The sequence below is a fragment of the Pollachius pollachius genome, assembly GCF_949987615.1.
Source record: "Pollachius pollachius genome assembly, chromosome: 2".
Lineage (NCBI taxonomy): Eukaryota > Metazoa > Chordata > Actinopteri > Gadiformes > Gadidae > Pollachius > Pollachius pollachius.
In genome coordinates, this window is record NC_136935.1 from 25,609,164 (window position 1) to 25,631,260 (window position 22,097).

Genomic DNA, 22,097 nt, shown 5'->3' on the forward strand with positions numbered 1-22,097 from the left:
GGAAGGCTGAGCCAACTCAGCAGATCCAAACCAAGCCGAGCTGAGCCAACTGAGCAGAGCTGAGCTGTGCTGAGCTGAACTGAGGCAACTTAGCATAGCTGTGCAAACTGAGCCGAGCTGAGCAGAGCTGAGCTGAGCTGAGCCGAACTGAGCCAACTGAGCGGAGCTGAGCCAACTGAGTGGAGCTGAGCCGACTGAGCTGAGCTGAGCCGAACTGAGCCAACTGAGTTGAAATGAGCCAAACTGAGCCAACTGGGCTGAGCTGAGCCGAGCTGAGCTGAGCCAGAACGCAGGAGCAGTCGCCACTCACGCAGCGCGTTCTCACGCACCTGATCATTGTCGTCCACAAAGGTCTTAGCCTGAAACCACAGTGGGAGAAAGGAACCGACATGTCCACCTCACCTTAGACCACACAGAAATACAGGGAGCTGGGATTGAAGCGAGAGAAGCCCGCTCACTCACACTTACTTTATTATCGGCATGCAAGTGATCCGAAGATCTGATGAAGGGTCCTTCATTCATTTATAATAGAACAAATAATCCAATGTAAACTGAATCCAACATTATCAAAACAGCCATAGAGACTTGGCACACACAGGCACGCAGACGGACACACAAACTTAACTGCAAACAGGACCTTGCTTAGCAATGAAATGGTGCCACCTAGTGGCAGCCCTGAGTACTGCTTGTGGTCTTAGCCCATTGCAACCATCAGTTGTACCATGTTACACATGGCCCTTTTTGTATGTTAAGTCGAACACGAGTAGTTTTTTTTTCCTGCAGACAGATGTATTCAGACCTCTTCATGTTCTAGCTCATCACCTAGCAACTGTACTTTCTAATAACTTATATTGGGGGAGAAAAAAGTAGAAAAGAGGGAGAGAAAGGAATATAAAAAGGCACAGGAAAAAATATGTGATTTATCTTTCCACAAAAGCAGGGGGGTCATTTCCACTGTTCCATCTTTATCATCACACACCCATCCTCCCAATTTCCCTTCACATTTCCAGGGACATAAGTCACATTTGGTTTGATTGGTAGTAACTATTCTGAGAGAGGGACCGGCAATGATCAAAGAGCAGAATCTGATCTGCTGGTCTGCCAACCCCGGCCAAATACACACTTCTAACCACATGATATAGAGGAGAGAGAGAGAGAGAGCGAGAGAGAGCGAGAAGGAGAGAGAGCAAGAGAGAGAGAGAGAGAGAGAGAGAGAGAGAGAGAGAGAGAGAGAGATCAAAGCAAGAACAGGACAACAAAAGAGAAAGGATAATGAGGGAGGCAGGAAGTCGAAGTGAATCAGGAGTGAGGAGAGGAAAGGAGGAGCAGGAGGGAGGGGGAGAGTTGGAGGAGGAGAGGCGATGATGAGAGCTACCTTCAGGCGATAGTTAATTTGGCAGTCCTTAGGTCAAGGGCAGGAAAGAGAAGAGAGCAGGAGAGAAGCTCAAGTATTAGATTAGACAGAGGAGACAAAGGAGACAAAGAAGGGGGGAGGTCCACACGGTGCCAGCTGCGGAAGGTGAGGAGATGCTCTGGGAAGAGTTCATTGCTGAGACAGAAGCTTTAGAGGAAGAGGCAATTAATCAGGCTATGGGGGGAGCTATGGTAAGGTGCTGGAGGGAGAAGCTAGCAGGAAACACAAGGAGAAAGTAGAAGAAGGGAAGCAATGAAGAGGAGCTAAGAGGAGAAGCCAGCTTAAACTAGGAGGAGAAGGAGGAAGAAGAAGCTAGGGGGAGAAGCAAGAAAGAAAAGCTAGGAGGAGAAGCCAGCTGGTTAAGCTAGGAGGAGAAGCAAGAAGAAGGAGTTGGAGGAGAAGCAAGAAAGATAAGCTAGGAGGAGAAGCTAGGAGGAGGAACTAGGAGGAGTAGCCAGCTGGTGAAGCTAGGAGGAGATGCTAGCATAAATAGAAGAATGCTGTATTAGATGATAGGATAAATTGGAGGATAAGCTATGAGGAGATTTGTGAGCATGTGACACTCAAATGCATTGTTGTGTCTGTCCGTGTCCATCTCGTAATTTGTTTGTGTGCATGACGGATCAGCTGACCATTACTATGACCAGCCGACAGTAAATAATACCATATCAGTAGTACTATAGTACTACTACATAACAAATTGAATTACATTGTCTTCATTATCAATCTAGGTTTTCAATTAATTTGCGTTTTTTCGGTGAATAAGCCGTTTAATGGCTGGCAAAAAGGAAAGGAGTACTTTAGCGCCATAATAATTCACCTCGTCAGTCCTTTGACAGTGGTCCTTAAATGGGACATATTATACCACCAGGTGTTAGTGTGATTAGCCTTAACAAGCCGTTTAAAAAATGTGCAGCACATTTTCAAAACGGCTTGTAATGTCTAATCAAACTCACACCTGGTGGTATAATATGTCCCCTTTAACTGGATAATTAAAGATTGTAGAATTTCTGCAACAAACAACATGTACTGCAATTAATGGATGCCCTGTGTGTGTGTGTGTGTGTGTGTGTGTGTGTGTGTGTGTGTGTGTGTGTGTGTGTGTGTGTGTGTGTGTCTCTCTCTCTGTCTGCTTATGTTATGAAAGAAAGGTGCAATAACTATTGTAGTGAGTCAATTCTTAAGATTGAGGTTATTTTGGGTATTGACATATGACATTAAATTATAAATAATGATATCAAATTCTTTGCCTTGTTCAAGCAATCTAAATGAAAGGCGCTATAAGCAATGTCGTTGTTTTGGCTGACTTCCTGTGCGTTTTTGCTGTTCACTCTAGAGTTGGCTCGGTCGCGAACGAATCAGTTCGAATGAACGAATCCTTAAGACGAACGAACCAAACTGGTTCCTCTCTCTCGTTCGCCTCGTTCGTCTCGTTCGTCTCGTTTGTCTCGTTCGTCTCGTTCGTTCTCAGACTCGACTCCTCCCAGACCCACGAGTCGCTGACTCGCTGACAGTTCATTCACTCACTGTGTGAGTGGTGAGGAGGGACCGACTGAGAGACGTCACGACTCACGAGAGCCAGCCAATCGTATGCTGTTCTAGGACTGAGTCTAGGACGCTCTCGTTGAATTTTAGTCAATGAGAGACAGAAATCAACCGGTTTAATGGGGAAAAACAAATGGGCTTAGTGAGCCAGCTATCTATTATTCACATTGGTCATCTGTTGGATGGACGTATTTAAAGGATACATTGTACATATTTATAATTTGAAATTCATCCCAGCCTTTATACCACATTTTTCACAACCTACCAGCTCTCGTTGTGAAGACTAGTCACCGCACAATTCGTTTCAATGGGAATCGTGACAGTATACTTTCAACATAAAGTGTACATATTTATCATTTGAAATTTGTCCCAGCCTTTATACCAGAAACTCTAGGGTCTATAGTGTAGCGACCCTGGGACATTTAAAGAGTTTGTGTGTTATGTGTTGCATTGTATTTCGTTGTCCGTTATGCCGGTTGTTCTATGTGCATGCATTGGAATGTTCTTCTTGTCAATCAGTGTGGGGGGCGAATCATCAGGTCAGCTGGGGGAGGGCCTTGGGAGAACAGGAGGGTGGGGGCTTGCACGTTAAAGGGACCGGGTTGGGGGGTTGCCCGGTTAACCGCTTGTTGTTAGTGTGGCTTTTTGCCGTTGGTTACGGGTTTTCAGTGACCTGGTTTGTTACATTAAAGTTCCTTCAAGTACTCATGACTGGACATCGTTATGTCACCGGCGAGGTCATTACAATAGCATATAACCGCGTTGTCTGATTACAGTTTAATTCATTTTTTACACCCTACCAGCTCTCGTTGTGAAGACTAGTCACCGCGCTATTCATTTCAATGGGAATCGCGACGGTATACTTTCAACATTAAGTGTACATATTTATCATTTGAAATTCGTCCCCCCCTTCATACCACAGATACTATAGGGTCTATAGCATATAACCACATTTTCTGATTACAGTTTAATGCATTTTTCACAATTAACCAGCTCTCGTTTTGAAGGCAGTGTTAATTTTGGCAGCAAGATTTAGTCTTGGGCTGCACAGGGTTCTATTTATGAGAGCCTAAAACACCCGGGACCCCCACCATCATTGCTAAATCAAGTCTATTATCTTGCTGATATGTTAAACATTCAATAATCAACTACACCCCCCATCCCGCTTTGTTTAGTTAAAATTGTAATGTTGACGTTTGAGAATGAGAATGAGGAAGGCGCTGAGTCTGAGCTGTTCATTCCATGATTCGATTCACCGCTACCGGAAAGTCGACTGAGCGAACGAACGAGGGAGGGGCTGAGTCTGACTGACTCAGAGAACCGTGCATGATTCGATTCACCGCAACCGGAAACTCAACTGAACGAACAAACAAACAATTCGCGAACGACTCCTCTTTGCGAACTGAACGACGCGAACTGAATCGCGGAAACAAATCACTAAATCCAACCCTAGTTCACTCCCCTCCCTCCCCCTCTATTTTTAATGCTGATTCTGACAAAAATCCAGATTTATGAAAAACCTTCTTGTCCTCATTTGTAGTGGATTATAGAAACATCCTGATCGAGGAGGTACTGCACTCTTGTATTCTGACCTTATGACCACATCTGACATCTGACATCTGGGAACATGTGCTTGAATCCCACATATCCATTAAAGACACAGTGGCCCTTTTATAAGGCCACCGTAGACATCAAACAGATCCCTTTGAGGAGCTAGACGATGGCTGAGGGAGCTCATTATTAAAGTTCTGGTTGGCCCTCATTGTGCTAAATGTCCAACATGGTTGATTGACCTTGGCACTATTTAATCAACCTGTACTAAAACACCACAACTAGGGATGTGCTGATATGATCGATTTCTATACCAACAGGAAAAGAGGCTAGACCAGTTTCATCCGTCATGAACAGTCGTTTTCACAATTAAAGAAATTGGCTGTTGATAAAGATAATGTGAGATTCCTCATTTGTCCGAAGTATCGGGACATTCCTAACTCAAACACACGACTACAGGTTGGCACATGGAGTTACTTGGTAAGCAGACAGACATCAGATTAATGAGACACAACAACAGGACGGTATAAACTACCATCTTCAGGACCAACAGACACAGCTGGAACTGTGATGCCAGACATCATCTCAAGGTGGATTAACCCTTACCTCAAACTTCAGCCTCAGTTCCTCATTCCCATCATCCTCTTCTGAGATGGGGACATTATAGTACTCTCCCTCCTCCTGGCACAACATCTTGTACCTAGAGAGGGAGAGGAGAGAGAGAGAGAGAGAAAGATCCTTTCAACATCTTGTCCAGCCCTGCCTCACAACAAGTGATGTATAGTGGCCCAGATGCACTTGACTATGAACTAATGCCCCCGAGAAATGCTGGCCCCCTCTCATTCCAGTGTATATAAAAAAGACCTGGTTTCCAACCATAAGAGCTTACGATCAGGCCTAAGCCTGCAATATGATATTGCTTAAATAAACCCATATCAGCGATAATAAAACGTATATCATTTTTCCTTTTCTCTTCCTTGCATCTGGTAAAGTAGGTGATGCAGCACAGTACATTCTCAGATGAGGAAGTGAGGTGAAAAAAAGGACAGGGTAAAGGAAGTGAGGTTTACCAGCCACAGACTGGGGACTTGATGAGCTCAGACACGCCAAATGACAGAGCCCCCATGAAGTCGTTCCTGGTGGTCCGGTCCCAGTCCCACACCTCCACAGACAGCCTGCGGTCCTTATCGGTCGGCTTGAGTTTGCTGGAGAACAGACAGGAGCAGTCGATCCAGGAACACTGTTCATCATGTGGAAGTAGGAGCGTCCACGTGATGTCACACACATTCCAAGCTGCAATCTTGGTGCTATGTGACTGCGGAAACAAGACCTAAAACTGGTGGCCGTGTGTATCAGGAAGTAGCGAGATGGCTGCTTGGAATGGGCTTGGAACTTTAAACACAAGTGGTAACCATAGTAAACAGTAGCAGCAAGACAAGTAGTACAACTTTTCATTGTGGGGGACCCAGAATGGCCACCTTGCTAGGTAAGGACCTCAACGATGTCCCATGTTACCATGAAGCTCAGTACTTACACATTCATTCATATAACTACAAGAACAACTATTTCCATCACCACTCCTACCACTACAGCTTCCGCTGCCACTACTACTCTCACAACCACTACTGTAATACTACTACTACTTCTACTACAACTCTCAATACCACTACTGAACTACTACCTCTTCTACCAGTACTACTCTCGCTACCACTACTGTCCTACTAATACTCTCACTACCACTACTGTACTACTACTACTACTACCACCACTGTACTACAACTACAGTTTCTGCTACCACTACTACTCTCACTACCACCACTATACTACTACTACTACTACTACTCCAACTACAGCTTCTTCTACCACTACTTTCAATACCACTACTACTATACTACTCCTACTACTACAACAAATTCTATACTACTTCTACTATTTCTACTATAATACTACTACTACAACCACTACTCTTACTACCACTACTACTACTACTACTACTACTACTACTACTACTACTACTACCACTACAATCTCTACTAATGCTAGAGTAATGATGTACTGACAAGTTGAAGGTCTCGTTCCAAGTGGGGTTTAGGTTGGAGCGGATGGTCTTGGTCTTCTGTTTGGTTTCGTTCTTGGGGTCCGGGATGAGCTTGAGCTTCACGTAGGGGTCTGACAGACCGTTGGGGTCCATCGGGATGAGGTTCCTCCCTTCAGTCACTGAGACACGAGAGGGGAGAGAGGGGAAGAGGGGAAGAGAGAGAGAGAGAGAGAGAGTGAAAACACATACCTCCGTATTTGGCGCTTTATTAATGGGACTGATGGCCAAACCCGGTCATAACTTCATCCCCAGTCGGTATCGACACATCATCACATTCATGTTGTTATCATCCACACTTTCAGCAAAAAGCGTGAAGCACATGGAGGAACAAAGAAGGCTGTGTGCGCTGAAAACAACGCAATAAATCTTCTTGCACTTAAAAACACAATATAATTAGTTTGGAGACCATATATTAAAGAACTGGGTGTCTTTCATGTTAAAGGTTGAAGAGGATGCAGATGGTTGCTTGCTAAAGGTAGCTTAAAGATTCACATTGCACCGCCTTAATGACGCGACGGTGTCCATATGTTTAAGAGATCGAGGGAGGACAGCGCAGAGCAACCGCAGTACCATCTGAAGCAGGCCTGTTGCCCCACTGAGAACCTCAAGACACCGATGTAATCAACCCCCATTTCAGCTCCAACTCCAACACTAAGAGGTTTTAAAAAGTATCTTTTGGGCTGAGAGTTGTAGGAAGGAGAGGGTTATCCCTATGGTTACGCCTAGTGTTGCTTTTGTCAACGAAAATTATGACTAAATATCGTCGTCAACGAACCTTTATCAAGTGAGGGAAACGAGACGAGACGCAACGTAAATGCTGGTCATGTGACAATAACTATAATTAAATACATAATGCAATATTGTTGACGAATAAAAGTGAGACTGAGGGCCCTATCTTGCATCCGGCACAATTGACTTAATCACTGGCGCATGTGTCGTTGCTAGTTTGCAACTGCCGCAGAGCGTTCCCTCCTGTGCCATACGTCAGTAAATTAGGGAATGATCTTGCGCCCCAAGGGGCGGTTCGGTGAAAGGAGGAGGCAAACACATATTTTTTTGACGTAGACATCGTGTACATGCCCATAACTTTTAGGATTGATGCGTATTTGATTGTGAGAAAACATTGTTTTACCGCAAGAGAGTGTTAAAAAGAATGAATGAATGCGGGCGCGCGTGTGTGTATGTGTAAAATAATTAATGAATGTGGGTGTGTGTGTGTGCGGCCATCTGTTTAAACACACGCAAACTAAACACGTAACGCATAATACAGTCCATGGCAATGTATATTAACGGTGGGACACATGCATATTAGGAACACAAGTCGAAAACGATAATGCATACAATACTGATAAGAAACGATGTTTATAATGTATTGCGCATATCATTAAATAAAACAACAGTTACCGCATATCATATGCTATATCATATAAGTTTTCTTTGCTGAAATTTATTTGAGGACTCAGTATTTCTGAAGTTGTGGAAGAAAACCTTATTCCATGTGTGAATTAGGCCATATTATTTGGCCATAAACTGAATTTGAAGTTTGAAATTCATGTGCATCTGTCTCATCGGAGACTGCCGACGCGCTGTCAAAATATCAACTCGTCAGATTCAAATGCGCTCATGGCTCTTAAAGGGGATGGGACCTGGCACTCTCATTGGTTTATTGCACGTTACGCCCAAACCACACCTACGGGTAATTAGGCTACTTGAGACCAACCCTTTTTAGATTTGCGCCGGGCGCAAGAGTCATTTTTTGTGCCGGTAAAATAGCAACATCGCCATAGAACCGCCCACAAAGCTACTTGCTCTTGGCGCTTCTCACTTGCGATTCAGACCGTTAAAATAGGGCCCTTAATGTGTTTTACAAAATAAAACTAAAATGTCTCTTCATTTTTGTTGACCAAAACTAGTCGAGAAAAATTTGTTTATTTTATTTATTTCTGGGGCTGTATCAGATTACGCTACTTCCTGAATCCCCGCTAGTCGCGGCATTGTTTAGATTCAGAAGACGCAGCTGTGGTGGAAGCGTTAATGAAAACTTAAGGCCCTGTCCACACTAATCCGGGTAAATATAAAAATGCACATTCGCAATGAAAACGATCTCCGTCCACACTATCGTTTTCAAACTTTACGGAATTTTTTGCATCCGCGTTCCACAGTAGTTACGTTTCCATCCAAAAGGTGAAGCGAATCTTTAGAAAGTTCGCAAAACAGAAATTCGAATTAGGTGCGTTTCCATTAAGTGGTTGGAGCGGAAAACGACACACATTCCAGGGCTTGTCGTATCCTTTATTAACATCATGTCTCTTAGGTCCTGATAAATAGTGGAATTACGTTGTTGTATTCCATCTAAAATAGCTGTTACGTTTTTTTCTTGGATGAGAGCAAGGAATAGTTTAATCTCTTCATCGGTCCACACGTATCTAGTATTTACATTGGCCATCTGTTGTACGTAATTAAAGGATATAATTAAAGGATATACAAACGGTTAAAAATAGATACATTGACGTTACAAGTTGATGTGGGCGGGGTTGCTATGGCCGGTTGTTATGCGGTAATCGGAAAGACTGTCAGTCCCGTTTGTTCAATGTTCGCTACGTCACAGCTGTTTCGAAAAGTGTCTTTACTGATTTGATACTTCAAAGTTTGCATAAAAGCAGGGGAATGGAAATGCAGCTACTGAAATGATTTGATAAACAGTTGTCATTACGCAACTCCTGACATGCCTCTCTGTTTAGATTACAGGGGCGCGATCAGCTGATTAATCATTTTCACTCACAAGCAAAAATATGGCTTAAACCAAAAGTAAAAAGGCGAGTTGTTCTTTAATATCCTCCCATGTTGAACCCACTGATGTAACGAGCAGGTGCAGCAGTCTGAAGATAATGCTGATTAACTGATGTCATGGCTGAAATCTGAAGAATCTAGAGTCTAGACAGTGTTGCATATCGCTACATTTGAAACAGGCTTTCATCAACAGCCTGTATCAAATTCCTCTTAAAACAATATCTCATCCATGTTTAAGAATGGTGAAAACCTTTCCTGAATTATAAAGCATATTGCTTCACTTTAAAATAAGGGAACATGTATTCCCTTTCTATGTATGTACACACATATATATATATATATATATATATATATATATATATATATATATATATATATATATGTGTGTGTGTGTGTGTGTGTGTGTGTAGCTGAGTGTCATTTCCCAACAAATCTGTTTAATGCAGCTATATACAAATATATACAGTGGGGCAAAAAAGTATTTAGTCAGCCACCAATTGTGCAAGTTCTCCCACTGAAAAAGATGAGAGAGGCCTGTAATTTTCACCATAGGTATACCTCAGCTATGAGAGACAAAATGAAAAAAAAAATCTAGAAAATCACATTGTCTGATTTTTAAAGAATTTATTTGCAAATTATGGGGGAAAATAAGTATTTGGTCAATAACAAAAGGTCATCTCAATACTTTGATACATGCCCTTTGTTGGCAATGACAGAGGTCAAACGTTTTCTGTAAGTCTTTACAAGGTTTTCACACACTATTTAGGCTATTTTGGTATTTTGGCCCATTCCTCCATGCAGATCTCCTCTAGAGCAGTGATGTCTTTGGGCCTTCGCTGGGCAACACGGACTTTCAACTCCCTCCAAAGATTTTCTATGGGGTTGAGATCTGGAGACTGGCTAGGCCACTCCAGGACCTTGAAATGCTTCTTAAGAAGCCACTCCTTCGTTGCCCGGGCGGTGTGTTTGGGGTCATTGTCATGCTGAAAGACCCAGCCACGTTTCATTTTCAGTGCCCTTGCTGATGGAAGGAGGTTTTCACTCAAAATCTCACGATACATGGCCCCATTCATTCTTTCCGTCACACGGATCAGACGTCCTGGTCCCTTGGCAGAAAAACAGCCCCAAAGCATGATGTTTCCACCCCCATGCTTCACTGTAGGTATGGTGTTCTTTGGATGCAACTCAGCATTCTTTCTCCTCCAAACACGACGAGTTGAGTTTTTACCATAAAGTTATATTTTGGTTTCATCTGACCATATGACATTCTCCCAATCCTGTTCTGGATCATCCAAATGCTCTCTAGCAAACTTCAAACGGGCCCGGACATGCACTGGCTTTAGCAGGGGGACACGTCTGGCACTGCAGGATTTGAGTCCCTGGCGGAGTAGTGTGTTAGTGATGGTAGCCTTTGTTACTTTGGTCCCAGCTCTCTGGAGGTCATTCACTAGGTCCCCCCGTGTGGTTCTGGGATTTTTGTTCACCGTTCTTGTGATCATTTTGACCCCACAGGGTGAGATCTTGCGTGCAGCCCCAGATCGAGGGAGATTTTCAGTGGTCTTGTATGTATTCCATTTCCTAATAATTGCTCCCACAATTGATTTCTTCACACCAAGCTGCTAACCTATTGCAGATTCAGACTTCCCAGCCTGGTGCAGGTCTACAATTGTGTTTCTGGTGTCCTTTGACAGCTCTTTGGTCTTGGCCATAGTGGAGTTTGGAGTGTGACTGTTTGAGGTTGTGGACAGGTGTCTTTTATACTGATAAGGAGTTCAAACAGGTGCCATTAATACAGGTAACGAGTGGAGGACAGAGGAGCCTCTTAAAGAATAAGTTACAGGTCTGTGACAGACAGAAATCTTGCTGGTTTGTAGGTGACCAAATACTTATTTTCCACCATAATTTGCAAATAAATTCTTAAAAAATCAGACAATGTGATTTTCTGGATTTTTTTTTTTCATTTTGTCTCTCATAGCTGAGGTTTACCTATGATGAAAATTACAGGCCTCTCTCGTCTTTTTAAGTGGGAGAACTTGCACAATTGGTGACTGACTAAATACTTTTTTGCCCCACTGTATAATGAACACAATATACATTAACTAGAAAATGCATTTCCCGGTTGAAAATTGATTAAGTTATGTCTTTAACAGTTGAAGAGCAGATGACGGCTCTGCCGTGAAAAGAAGCGCGCGATTCCAAGCTATTCTGAATATTTTAAATTGAGAATGGAGTCTCTAGGTGAAAAATTGAGGAAGGAGATCCCAAAGTTTGTAGAGAATAATAAAGAAAGAAAGAAAGAAAGAAAGAATAAAGCTTATGAAGAACAATCGTTGAGCGCTGCATGCAGCACTCAGCTGCAGTTGAAGTAGCTGAAGTAGTAGTAGTAGTAGCTGAAGTATAAGTAGTAGTAGCTGAAGTAGTAGTAGTAGTTGCTGAAGTAGTAGTAGTAGTAGCTGAAGTAGTAGCAGTAGTAGCTGAAGTAGTAGTAGTCGTAGCTGAAGTAGTAGTAGTAGCTGAAGTAGTAGTAGTAGCTGAAGTAGTAGTATTAGCTGAAGTAGTAGTAGAAGCTGAAGTAGTAGTAGAAGTAGCTGAAGTAGTAGTAGTAGCTGAAGTAGTAGGTAGTAGATGAAGTAGTAGGTAGTAACTGAAGTAGTAGTAGTAGCTGAAGTAGTAGTAGTAGCTGAAGTAGTAGTAGTAGCTGAAGTAGTAGTAGTAGCTGAAGTAGTAGACAGTAGCTGAAGTAGTAGTAGTAGCTGAAGTAGTAGACAGTAGCGGAAGTAGTAGTAGTAGTAGTAAGTAAAAAGAAATCAGAAAAGAAGCCCGCGATTTTAAGCTATTCTGAATATTTTAGAATTTGAGTCTCTAGGTGAAAAATTGAGGAAGGAGATAGGTCCCAAAGTTTGTAGAGAAGAAAGAAAGAAAGAAAGAACTAGAAATTGCATTTCCTGCAGAAAACGTGTGTGAATACTGAAAACTGAATGAAAAGCGCAAAGCGTTGCTGAAAATGAAAAAATGTGAAATGCATTGAACTGAAGAATCTGAAAGTAGTAGCTGAAGTAGTAGTAGTAGTAGTAGCTGAAGTATAAGTAGTATTAGCTGAAGTAGTAGTAGTAGCTGAAGTAGTAGTAGTCGTAGCTGAAGTAGTAGTAGTAGCTGAAGTAGTAGTAGAAGATGAAGTAGTAGTAGTAGCTGAAGTAGTAGTAGTAGTTGCTGAAGTAGTAGTAGTAGCTGAAGTAGTAGACAGTAGCTGAAGTAGTAGTAGTAGTAAGTAAAAATAAATCAGAAAAGAAGCGCGCGATTCCAAGCTATTCTGAACTTTTTAGAATTTGAGTCTCTAGGTGAAAAATTGAGGAAGGAGATAGGTCCAAAGTTTGTAGAGATGAAAGAAAGAAAGAAATAAAGAAGTAGAAATTGCATTTCCTGCAGAAAACTCGTGTGAATACTGAAGGCTGAATGAAAAGCGCAAAGCGTTGCTGAAAATGAAAAATTGTGAAATGCATTGAACTGAAGAATCTGAAAGTAGTAGCTGAAGTAGTAGTAGTAGTAGCTGAAGTATAAGTAGTATTAGCTGAAGTAGTAGTAGTAGCAGCTGAAGTAGTAGTAGTCGTAGCTGAAGTAGTAGTAGTAGCTGAAGTAGTAGTAGAAGATGAAGTGGTATAAGCTGAAGTAGTAGTATTAGTAGTAGTGGGTAGTAGCTGAAGTACTAGTAGTAGGTGAAGTAGTAGGTAGCTGCTGAAGTAGTAGTAGTAGCTGAATTAGTAGTAGTAGCTGAAGTAGTAGGTAGTAGCTGAAGTAGTAGTAGTAGCTGAAGTAATAGTGGCTGAAGTAGTAGTAGCTGAAGTAGTAGTAGAAGCTGAAGTAGTAGTAGAAGTAGCTGAAGTAGTAGTAGTTGAAGTAGTAGGTAGTAGCTGAAGTAGTAGTATTACCTGAAGTAGTAGTAGTAGCTGAAGTAGTAGGTAGTAGCTGAAATAGTTGTAGTGGATGAAGTAGTAGTAGTAATTGTTGTATTAGTTGTATTGGTAGTAGTAGTAATGGTAGTAGTAGTATTGGTAGGAGTAGTAATGGTAGTAGTAGTATTGGTAGGAGTAGAAGTAGTAGTAATGGTAGTAGTAGTGGTAGGAGTAGTAGTAGTAGAAGGCAGTATAAACGTTGAATAGCTTTAATCAAGTGAGAGATTTGAACAGGGTTCAAAATGTTAAAATTGGAATAAAGCTGTGTGTGTGTGTGTGTGTGTGTTTGTGTGTGTGTCTGTGTGTGTGTGTTTGTGTGTGTGTGTCTCTTGCATTTCCTGCAGAAAACGCGTGTGAATGCTGAAGGCTGAATGAAAAGCGCAAAGCGTTGCTGAAAATAAAAAAATGTAAAATGAATTGAACTGAAGAATCTGAAAGTAGTAGCTGAAGTAGTAGTAGTAGCTGAAGTAGTAGTAGAAGATGAAGTGGTATAAGCTGAAGTAGTAGTATTAGTAGTAGTGGGTAGTAGCTGAAGTACTAGTAGTAGGTGAAGTAGTAGGTAGCTGCTGAAGTAGTAGTAGTAGCTGAATTAGTAGTTGTAGCTGAAGTAGTAGGTAGTAGCTGAAGTAGTAGTAGTAGCTGAAGTAATAGTGGCTGAAGTAGTAGTAGCTGAAGTAGTAGTAGAAGCTGAAGTAGTAGTAGAAGTAGCTGAAGTAGTAGTAGTTGAAGTAGTAGGTAGTAGCTGAAGTAGTAGTATTACCTGAAGTAGTAGTAGTAGCTGAAGTAGTAGGTAGTAGCTGAAGTAGTTGTAGTGGATGAAGTAGTAGTAGTAATTGTTGTATTAGTTGTATTGGTAGTAGTAGTAATGGTAGTAGTAGTATTGGTAGGAGTAGTAATGGTAGTAGTAGTATTGGTAGGAGTAGAAGTAGTAGTAATGGTAGTAGTAGTGGTAGGAGTAGTAGTAGTAGAAGGCAGTATAAACGTTGAATAGCTTTAATCAAGTGAGAGATTTGAACAGGGTTCAAAATGTTAAAATTGGAATAAAGCTGTGTGTGTGTGTGTGTGTGTGTTTGTGTGTGTGTCTGTGTGTGTGTGTTTGTGTGTGTGTGTCTCTTGCATTTCCTGCAGAAAACGCGTGTGAATGCTGAAGGCTGAATGAAAAGCGCAAAGCGTTGCTGAAAATAAAAAAATGTAAAATGAATTGAACTGAAGAATCTGAAAGTAGTAGCTGAAGTAGTAGTAGTAGCTGAAGTAGTAGTAGTAGCAGTAGTAGCTGAAGTAGTAGTAGACAGCAAAATGTTAAAATTGGAATAAAGCTGTGTGTGTGTGTGTGTGTGTGTGTGTGTGTGTGTGTATGTGTGTGTGTGTGTGTGTGTGTGTGTCTCTTTAAGAGAATGGCGGAGCTATTGCGTGTGTGTTTGTGTGGATAGCTATTTATAGAACACTAGATGTCTCGTCCGCGCTACAGGCCAATGGAGTCGAACGTCTGCACTGGCGGCCATCTTGCTACAGTCAGCTGCTCACCCATTACATTGTGTTGGTATTGGTACATGTACTTTTTAAATAACCATAACTTGCTCAATTTTCAACTGATTTTCAAACAGTTTGGTTTGTATGAACGTCAGAGATGTAGTTATGACACTGATACAAGATTATAACCACGTTAATAACGTTTGTAAGAAAACAAACAGTTTGAAAATCCGTCAAGATTTCAGCAAGATAAGAGTATTAGCGTTTGTGCAGATCACTGACTGACCACAGATTCCACCACAAAGCTTGCTTGTGGTAAGATGGCCGCCTGTGATGACGTTCTAGATGCCGCCGTAATACATCTAGTGTTCTATATCGTGTGTGCCTGAACGTGCTCACGTTCTGGCGTCAACGGAAATCAATGAGAGCAACTGAAAAATATGCCGGTTTGAAAGTAAAACTGTGATTCTGAAAAAAGTATAAATGCTATCGAAATTCCGTTTGGATAGTATTGATGATACAAATGTGTAGATTTCTTAAATGGTTTGAACGAAGGTAAACGGTTGAAAAATGATTGAGTTACGATCAGTGCTTAATTTGTAAAGTGGAAGGTCCCGGAACGCAGAGGGGGGGTGGATCCGGCGACTTAGTACAGGGGTAATGGAACAAAAAAAAAAATACACTGCCTACTAGGGTTGTGCCGATGGACGATGTCATCGTCTGTCGTGATGGCTGACTGACATCATGATGGAGGGCCACCATCGTGATGGCACGCCCCCCACCCCCCCCATGTCAGACACATACTAATCCTAGTCTCTTATATAGTTAATCTAGATACTTTGCAGGGATTGCTCTGTAAATTAAATTGAGAATATAACTGATGCATATGTATGCTATTTTAAATACGGCAGCCTTTGCCAGAGGCGTGACGGGTTTGTTTTCCGCAATCTGATCGCATTTCTCGAGGCGGATTACACAGTGCCATGTCGCCAAACTATGACTGTGCGGCTTGAGAAAATGTACAGTGAAGCAGCAGCCTCCCTCCGTGAGATCCTGCTCTTAGCGGAGAAAGTTGCCATCAATACCGATGCTTGGAAAACGGTGATTATGGAGTCATGCGTGACGTGACTTTTTTACCGACTGGGTTGTGCAGAGAGCGATCCTGTAGACCTGCTCAATACCAATGAGGCACACTGCAGGAAACATGAATTTTCGTTTCCAAATATTTATTTAAAAACGAAAATATCTGTTTTAGGGTGTGTCTGTTCAATTAAATGGTTTCATATCTTAAACAAATTCTGTTGCAAAGAGGAGGCATGCAGGATCAATATCCTAATTAAAAAGATTCAGTCGCCAACGCTCACACATTTTGCAGATTGTAAATTTACATGAGATATTGTAAACGATCACAATCCTGCTCTGTGATATTTAATTTATCAGAATTTCTGTTAACTTGTGTGTGGCGCACACACGTGGTCATGCATGGTAACCGCTTTTTCCTCTCTGTTTGCTCCTCAGATGCGCAAATTTCAAAAGCGTCGGGCGTAGTTTGTTGGCCCGCTGCTTTTCAGTGCGTCAAAAGATCTCCGACACTTTCAAATGCCGTTAAATCTTAATAAACAACATGAAATTCTTGGGATTTGTTCTGTAAATTAATATATGCATAATATTATTTTATTTTAAACATGTTTTTATTTTTTTATTTTTTTTATGAGAGGTACCGGATCTGCCCAAATAAGTACCAGAACACAGGGAGGCCAAAATTAAGAGGTGCCGGATCTTGTTCCGGCAGGATCCGGCTCAAATTAACTGGTTATGATGTCTTCAGAAGTAGGAGTGTCAGAATAGGCAGACGTCTTCAATGAAAACAGCTGAAAATGAAGCCGGTATGAAACTAAAACTATGATTTTGAAGAAAGTTTAAATGATGTCAAAATTCCGTTTGAATATTATTGAAGATACAAGTGTGTAGATTTGTTAAATGGTTTGAACGAAGATAAACGGTTGAAAATGTATTTAATTACGTGAAGTCTTAAACAGTTGAAGTACCTCCCATTGACTCCCAAAAAAGATAGTATTTTAAAAGTAGAATATCTGGAAAAATGTATAAAATATTTTTTTAAATCTGAAAAGAAGCACGCGATTCCAAGCCATTCTGATTCTTTTAATTTGAATGGAGTCTCTAGGTGAAAAATTTAGGAAAGAGATAGGTCCCAAAGTTTGTAGAGAATACGAAAGAAAGAAAGAAAGAAAGAAAGAAAGAAAGAAAGAAAGAAAGAAAGAAAGAAAGGAAGAAAAAAAACTTATGAAGAACAATAGTTGAGCGCTGCATGCAGCACTCACCTAATAAATATACAAACCAATATAAAACAAATTTGTAGCAATGGCAGAAATGTCCAGAAGATGGCGACCTAGACTGTTTAATTTCTTGTTGAACATTGCCTGTACAATTTGAATGCAATACAAGATGAGGCTACACAAAATACATGGATCGCATGTGTGTGTATGTTTACAAATTTATGGTTGGTGATAACGTTTCCCATATCTTTTAAACAAAGGAAAATACGGATTATAAACTTGTGGTGTCAAGCATGCATTATCCTGACCAGGGGCCGTATTCACAAAAAATCTTAGGGCTAAAAGTAGCTCATAAGTGGCGAATTTAGGAGAAACCCTTAAAAAAAATGGGCGTGTCAGTCTTAAATTTAGGACTCCTAATTAATTTTGCTAAGAGCAATTCACAAAGTATTTTTGGTCGAAATATGTAGCATCTAAATTGAGGAGAGATTAAAAGTCCTCGAGAGGACTCCTAACTCAGTAAGACCTATTCACAAATAATCTGAAAATGGCTGCAGCATGACAATGTTTTAGAGACAATGGAGGACTGCCAATTGATAAAGAGATGTACGCTAAATCGTGAGGATATCAAACTTGTGGTTGAATTAGTAAATAACACTCCGATATTTAGCACGGGGCAATGTTACAAATGTACCTTTAATCAACCTTAATTATTTAATATATAAAAATAAATCAATCATTATTTGTCTCATGTATTAATAGTAATACATTACTTTAAACATCATTATTTATTTCAGATAATAATAGGAATAAATGATTTCAAGTTAAACATAATATAACTACTCTTACTTATGATTACTATCTAATAATTTATTGTAAGATGATTTATTGTATTAAATTTATAATCAACTCAGTACAATTCTGGGAGTCACACCAGTTGGGCATTCGCTTGCGTTTCACGTCTTTGTCTTCGCTTTCATTCATCATGATAGGAGGACTTGAACGGCGGTATGGGCTGATATTTAAAGTGTTTAAGTGCTGGAAATATGCTCATTGGATAATAGTTTGCAGGGTGTTTTTAATTTGCTCCTTGATATAATGCAACTTACAGATTTTTATTGTTTGCTTTCTCTCTCTTTTTAACCTGCATACAACGTCATTATCGTGGTCTGCACAAACTTGTCATCATGAGTGTATTCTGCTAACTGCACTGTCCATAACTATTTGATAGGACTTCATTTGTAGCCTGTCAGAGTATTAGAGTGTTTACGGTACTCTGCTTTACGGCTGTCGTAACGTAGCTGTTGATGTTTACTCTAGTGGGTGTTACGGCAGTGGGAGGGGGCTTTTCACGTGAGTCTTGACATGTATGCTGTGGACATGAACCCGAGAGCTCCTGGATAAAGTCAGAAGTAACAACTTACCTGTGTCTGGACATTCCGTGTTTTATTACATGGTGTCAGAAGTGGCCAGTGGTTTTGCAAAGAGTGTAAATCATGGCGAAGTTCAACCCACCGGAGAGTTTTAGCTTTGATAAACCGACGGAGTGGACCGACTGGAAAAGGCGGTTCGAGAGATATCGGACGGCTACGGAGCTCAACAAGAAGTCGGGTGAAGTACAAGTGTGTTCCCTGGTGTACGCAATGGGGAGTGAAGCGGAAAATATTTTCAGGTCGTTTACTTTTACTGACCCAGGACACCAGAATAATTACAATGTAGTGATGGAGAAGTTCGACGAGTACTTTTTCCCGCGGCGGAATGTGATCCATGAGCGTGCTGTTTTCCACCAGCGCGTGCAGCGGCCTGGCGAGCCGGCAGAGACTTTCATCAGGGCTCTCTATGATTTATCAGAACACTGCGAGTTCGGGGGGGGGTAGAGATGAAAATATTCGGGACCGAATCATGGTGGGGGTTCAAGATAAAGAGCAGTCTCGTAAATTGCAGCTCATGGCGGATCTTACACTGGCGCAGACTATACAGTCTGTTCGCCAGTCAGAGACAGTGAACATGCAGATCAGCGCGCAGGCAGCAGAGGCCATGGCAGCCACGGCATACGTACAAGAGGTGCGGGGCGCGCGGAAGACGAATATAAAATGACAGCGCAACGCCGAGAGAGCGGGAAAGACGGAGCACGGGAGGAAGTGCAGCCGGTGTGGGAAAACGGAGCACAAGGATCCAGAGAGATGCCCCGCTCGCAATTCAGCTTGCAACAAATGCGGCAGGAACGGACATTGGCGGAGCCAGTGCAAAACCAAAGCGGTGAGGGAAGTAACAGAGGCAGATGAGCAGAGTGAATACTTCCTGGGATCAGTGAATGCGAACGCGAGTGATGAGTGGACAGTGCAACTTCTGCTTGGTGCAACTCCTGTTAAGTTTAAGATCGATACTGGGGCTGATGCTAGTGTAATGTGTGAAGAGACTTTCAATATGCTCATTCCAGAGAAAGAACTGAAGCAGACTAGTGTATCTTTGACCAGCCCAGGGGGTCAATTAGACTGTAAAGGACAATTTCAAGTTAACACCACATACAAGAAGAACTCATACTCATTCCCAGTGTATGTTATTAGAGGAAAGTCTGTCAACAACTTACTCAGTAGATCCACTGCAGCTGAGATGGGCCTCGTGAAACGGATCGAGGAGGTCCATGGTGCCTTTGGAGAGCATGGCACGCTCAAGACGGAGCCTGTGAGGATACAGCTCAAGGACAATGCCACCCCGTACGCGGTGCAGACTGCGCGCAGGGTCCCAATACCGCTGACGTCCAAGGTCAGGGAGGAGCTGCGCCGCATGGAGGAGTACGGCATCATAGAGGAGGTAACCCAGCCAACCGATTGGTGCGCCCCCATGGTGCCCGTGCTCAAAAAGAACGGAAAGGTTCGTATATGTGTGGATCTTAAGAAACTAAATGAACAGGTAAAGAGAGAGAGATTCATCTTACCTACACCAGAGGAGATTACAGCGGAGCTGTGTGGAGCAACGGTGTTCTCCAGCCTTGATGCAGCCTCTGGGTTCCTCCAGATTCCTCTGCACAGTGAGAGTAGCCTACTCACCACATTCATTACGCCATTTGGCAGGTACTGTTACCGGCGCTTACCATTCGGGATAACGAGCGCCCCAGAAATTTTCCAAAGGAAAATGTTGGAGACACTTCAAGGCCTACAGGGCGTCTCAGTTTACATGGATGACATTGTTGTGTATGGAAAGGACATGGAAGAGCACGACCTCCATCTCCAGAAGGTCCTGGAGAGAGTCAAGTCTGCTGGGCTCAAGCTCAATAAGGAAAAGTGTAAGCTCAGACAAGAACAGCTCAACTTCCTGGGCCAGGTGGTCGATGCCACAGGCGTGCGGCCGGATCCAGCAAAGGTGCAAGCAATCCGGGAGCTCGCTGCACCAGAGAACGTCCACGAGCTCAAACGTATCCTGGGCATGGTGAACTATCTCGGTAAATATGTGCCGAACCTGTCCACAGTGGGCCAGCCACTGTACGAGCTGCTCCGGTCCAAGACAGCTTGGACCTGGGGTCCCGCACAACACACAGCTTTTGAGAAGCTAAAAGAGCTACTGATGACATCGCCAGTATTAGTGTTTTATGACGTCAACAGACCCACCGCTGTCTCAGCTGATGCAAGCAGCTATGGGCTCGGTGGCGTGCTGTTGCAGCTCCATGGACAAAACTGGAAACCAGTCGCATACTGCTCAAGGAGGCTGACAGACGCAGAGACCAGATACGCGCAGATTGAGAAAGAGTGCCTGGCGAGTGTCTGGGCCTGTGAACGGTTTGAAAAATACCTCTACGGCCTGGAGAGTTTTGAACTTGTGACAGACCACAAGCCCCTGGTCCCACTAATGAACAGTAAAGACTTAGACAACGTTCCATTAAGGTGCCAGAGACTTCTTATGCGGCTCATGCGCTTTAAGCCAGTGGCTGCGTATGCGCCGGGGAAGACCCTTGTTGTGGCAGACACACTGTCACGGAGCCCTCTGAGCAACGCGGAGGACGGGAGAGACACACACTCTGAGGTTGAGTGCTACATTGCTGCAGTCATGGACAGCGTGCCAGCTACCCCACAGAAGATGAACAACATCAGAGCAGCTACTGCAGCTGATGAGAAGCTGCAGACAGTGATCAGGTACATTGGGTCCGGCTGGCCAGAACACGCATGCCAAGTACCAAGTAACATACGTGAGTACTTCTCTATGAGAGATGAACTTTCAGAGTATGGCGGGATGGTCGTGAGAGGAAGCCGCATCGTGATACCAGGGGCACTGAGGGCAGACATCCTTGAGAGAATCCACGACGGACATCAAGGGCTCTCAAAGTGTCGGGACAGGGCAAACGCCGCTGTCTGGTGGCCCGGCATCTCCTCACAACTGAAACACAAGGTGTTGTCATGTCAGTCCTGCTGTGAGTTGAGAAGAGCACAGCAGAAGGAGCCGTTGATCTCTACCCCGCTCCCCGACAGACCATGGCAGCGCATAGCTCTGGACCTATGTGAACATAATAAACAGAACTACTTAATCATCTCAGACTACTACTCGAGATACATCGAGATATTGCACATGACAACAACAACAAGTGCTCATGTCTCTCTGAAGCTGAAAGCTATATGCGCCCGCTACGGCATTCCAGATGTGGTCGTCAGCGACCCGCAGTTCACAAGCACAGAGTTTCGAGACCTCGCCCGTGAGCTTGACTTTGAACACGTCACCTCAAGCCCACACAACGCACAAGGCAACGGTCACGCAGAGAGGGCGGTGCAGACCGCAAAGCGAATATTGAAACAGAACGACCCTCTCATCGCACTCATGTGCTACAGGTCAACACCATGCAGCACAACTGGAGCCAGCCCAGCTGAACTACTAATGGGCCGGAAGATTCGAACGACACTGCCTACCCTCGAGAGAAACCTGCAGCCCTCATGGCCCGACGGGCAGCGCATCAGGCAGAAGGACGAGGCAGAGAAGAAGAAGCAAGCCTTCTA

The 22,097-nt window shown here is 42.9% G+C and overlaps 1 protein-coding gene across 2 annotated transcripts in view; it reads right to left on the reverse strand.

Moving 5' to 3' along the window:
• Positions 1-22,097, reverse strand: part of LOC307091786 (protein kinase C alpha type-like) — a 194,801-nt gene that overhangs the window by 59,991 nt on the left and 112,713 nt on the right. For both annotated transcript variants that reach the window (XM_079758587.1, XM_079758588.1), the window contains 3 exons: positions 6,571-6,727; positions 5,581-5,715; positions 5,117-5,210 (listed from right to left, as the gene is read on the reverse strand). In XM_079758587.1, the coding sequence (XP_079614713.1) occupies positions 5,117-5,210; positions 5,581-5,715; positions 6,571-6,727 (386 nt within the window). The remainder of the gene's footprint in view (positions 1-5,116; positions 5,211-5,580; positions 5,716-6,570; positions 6,728-22,097) is intronic.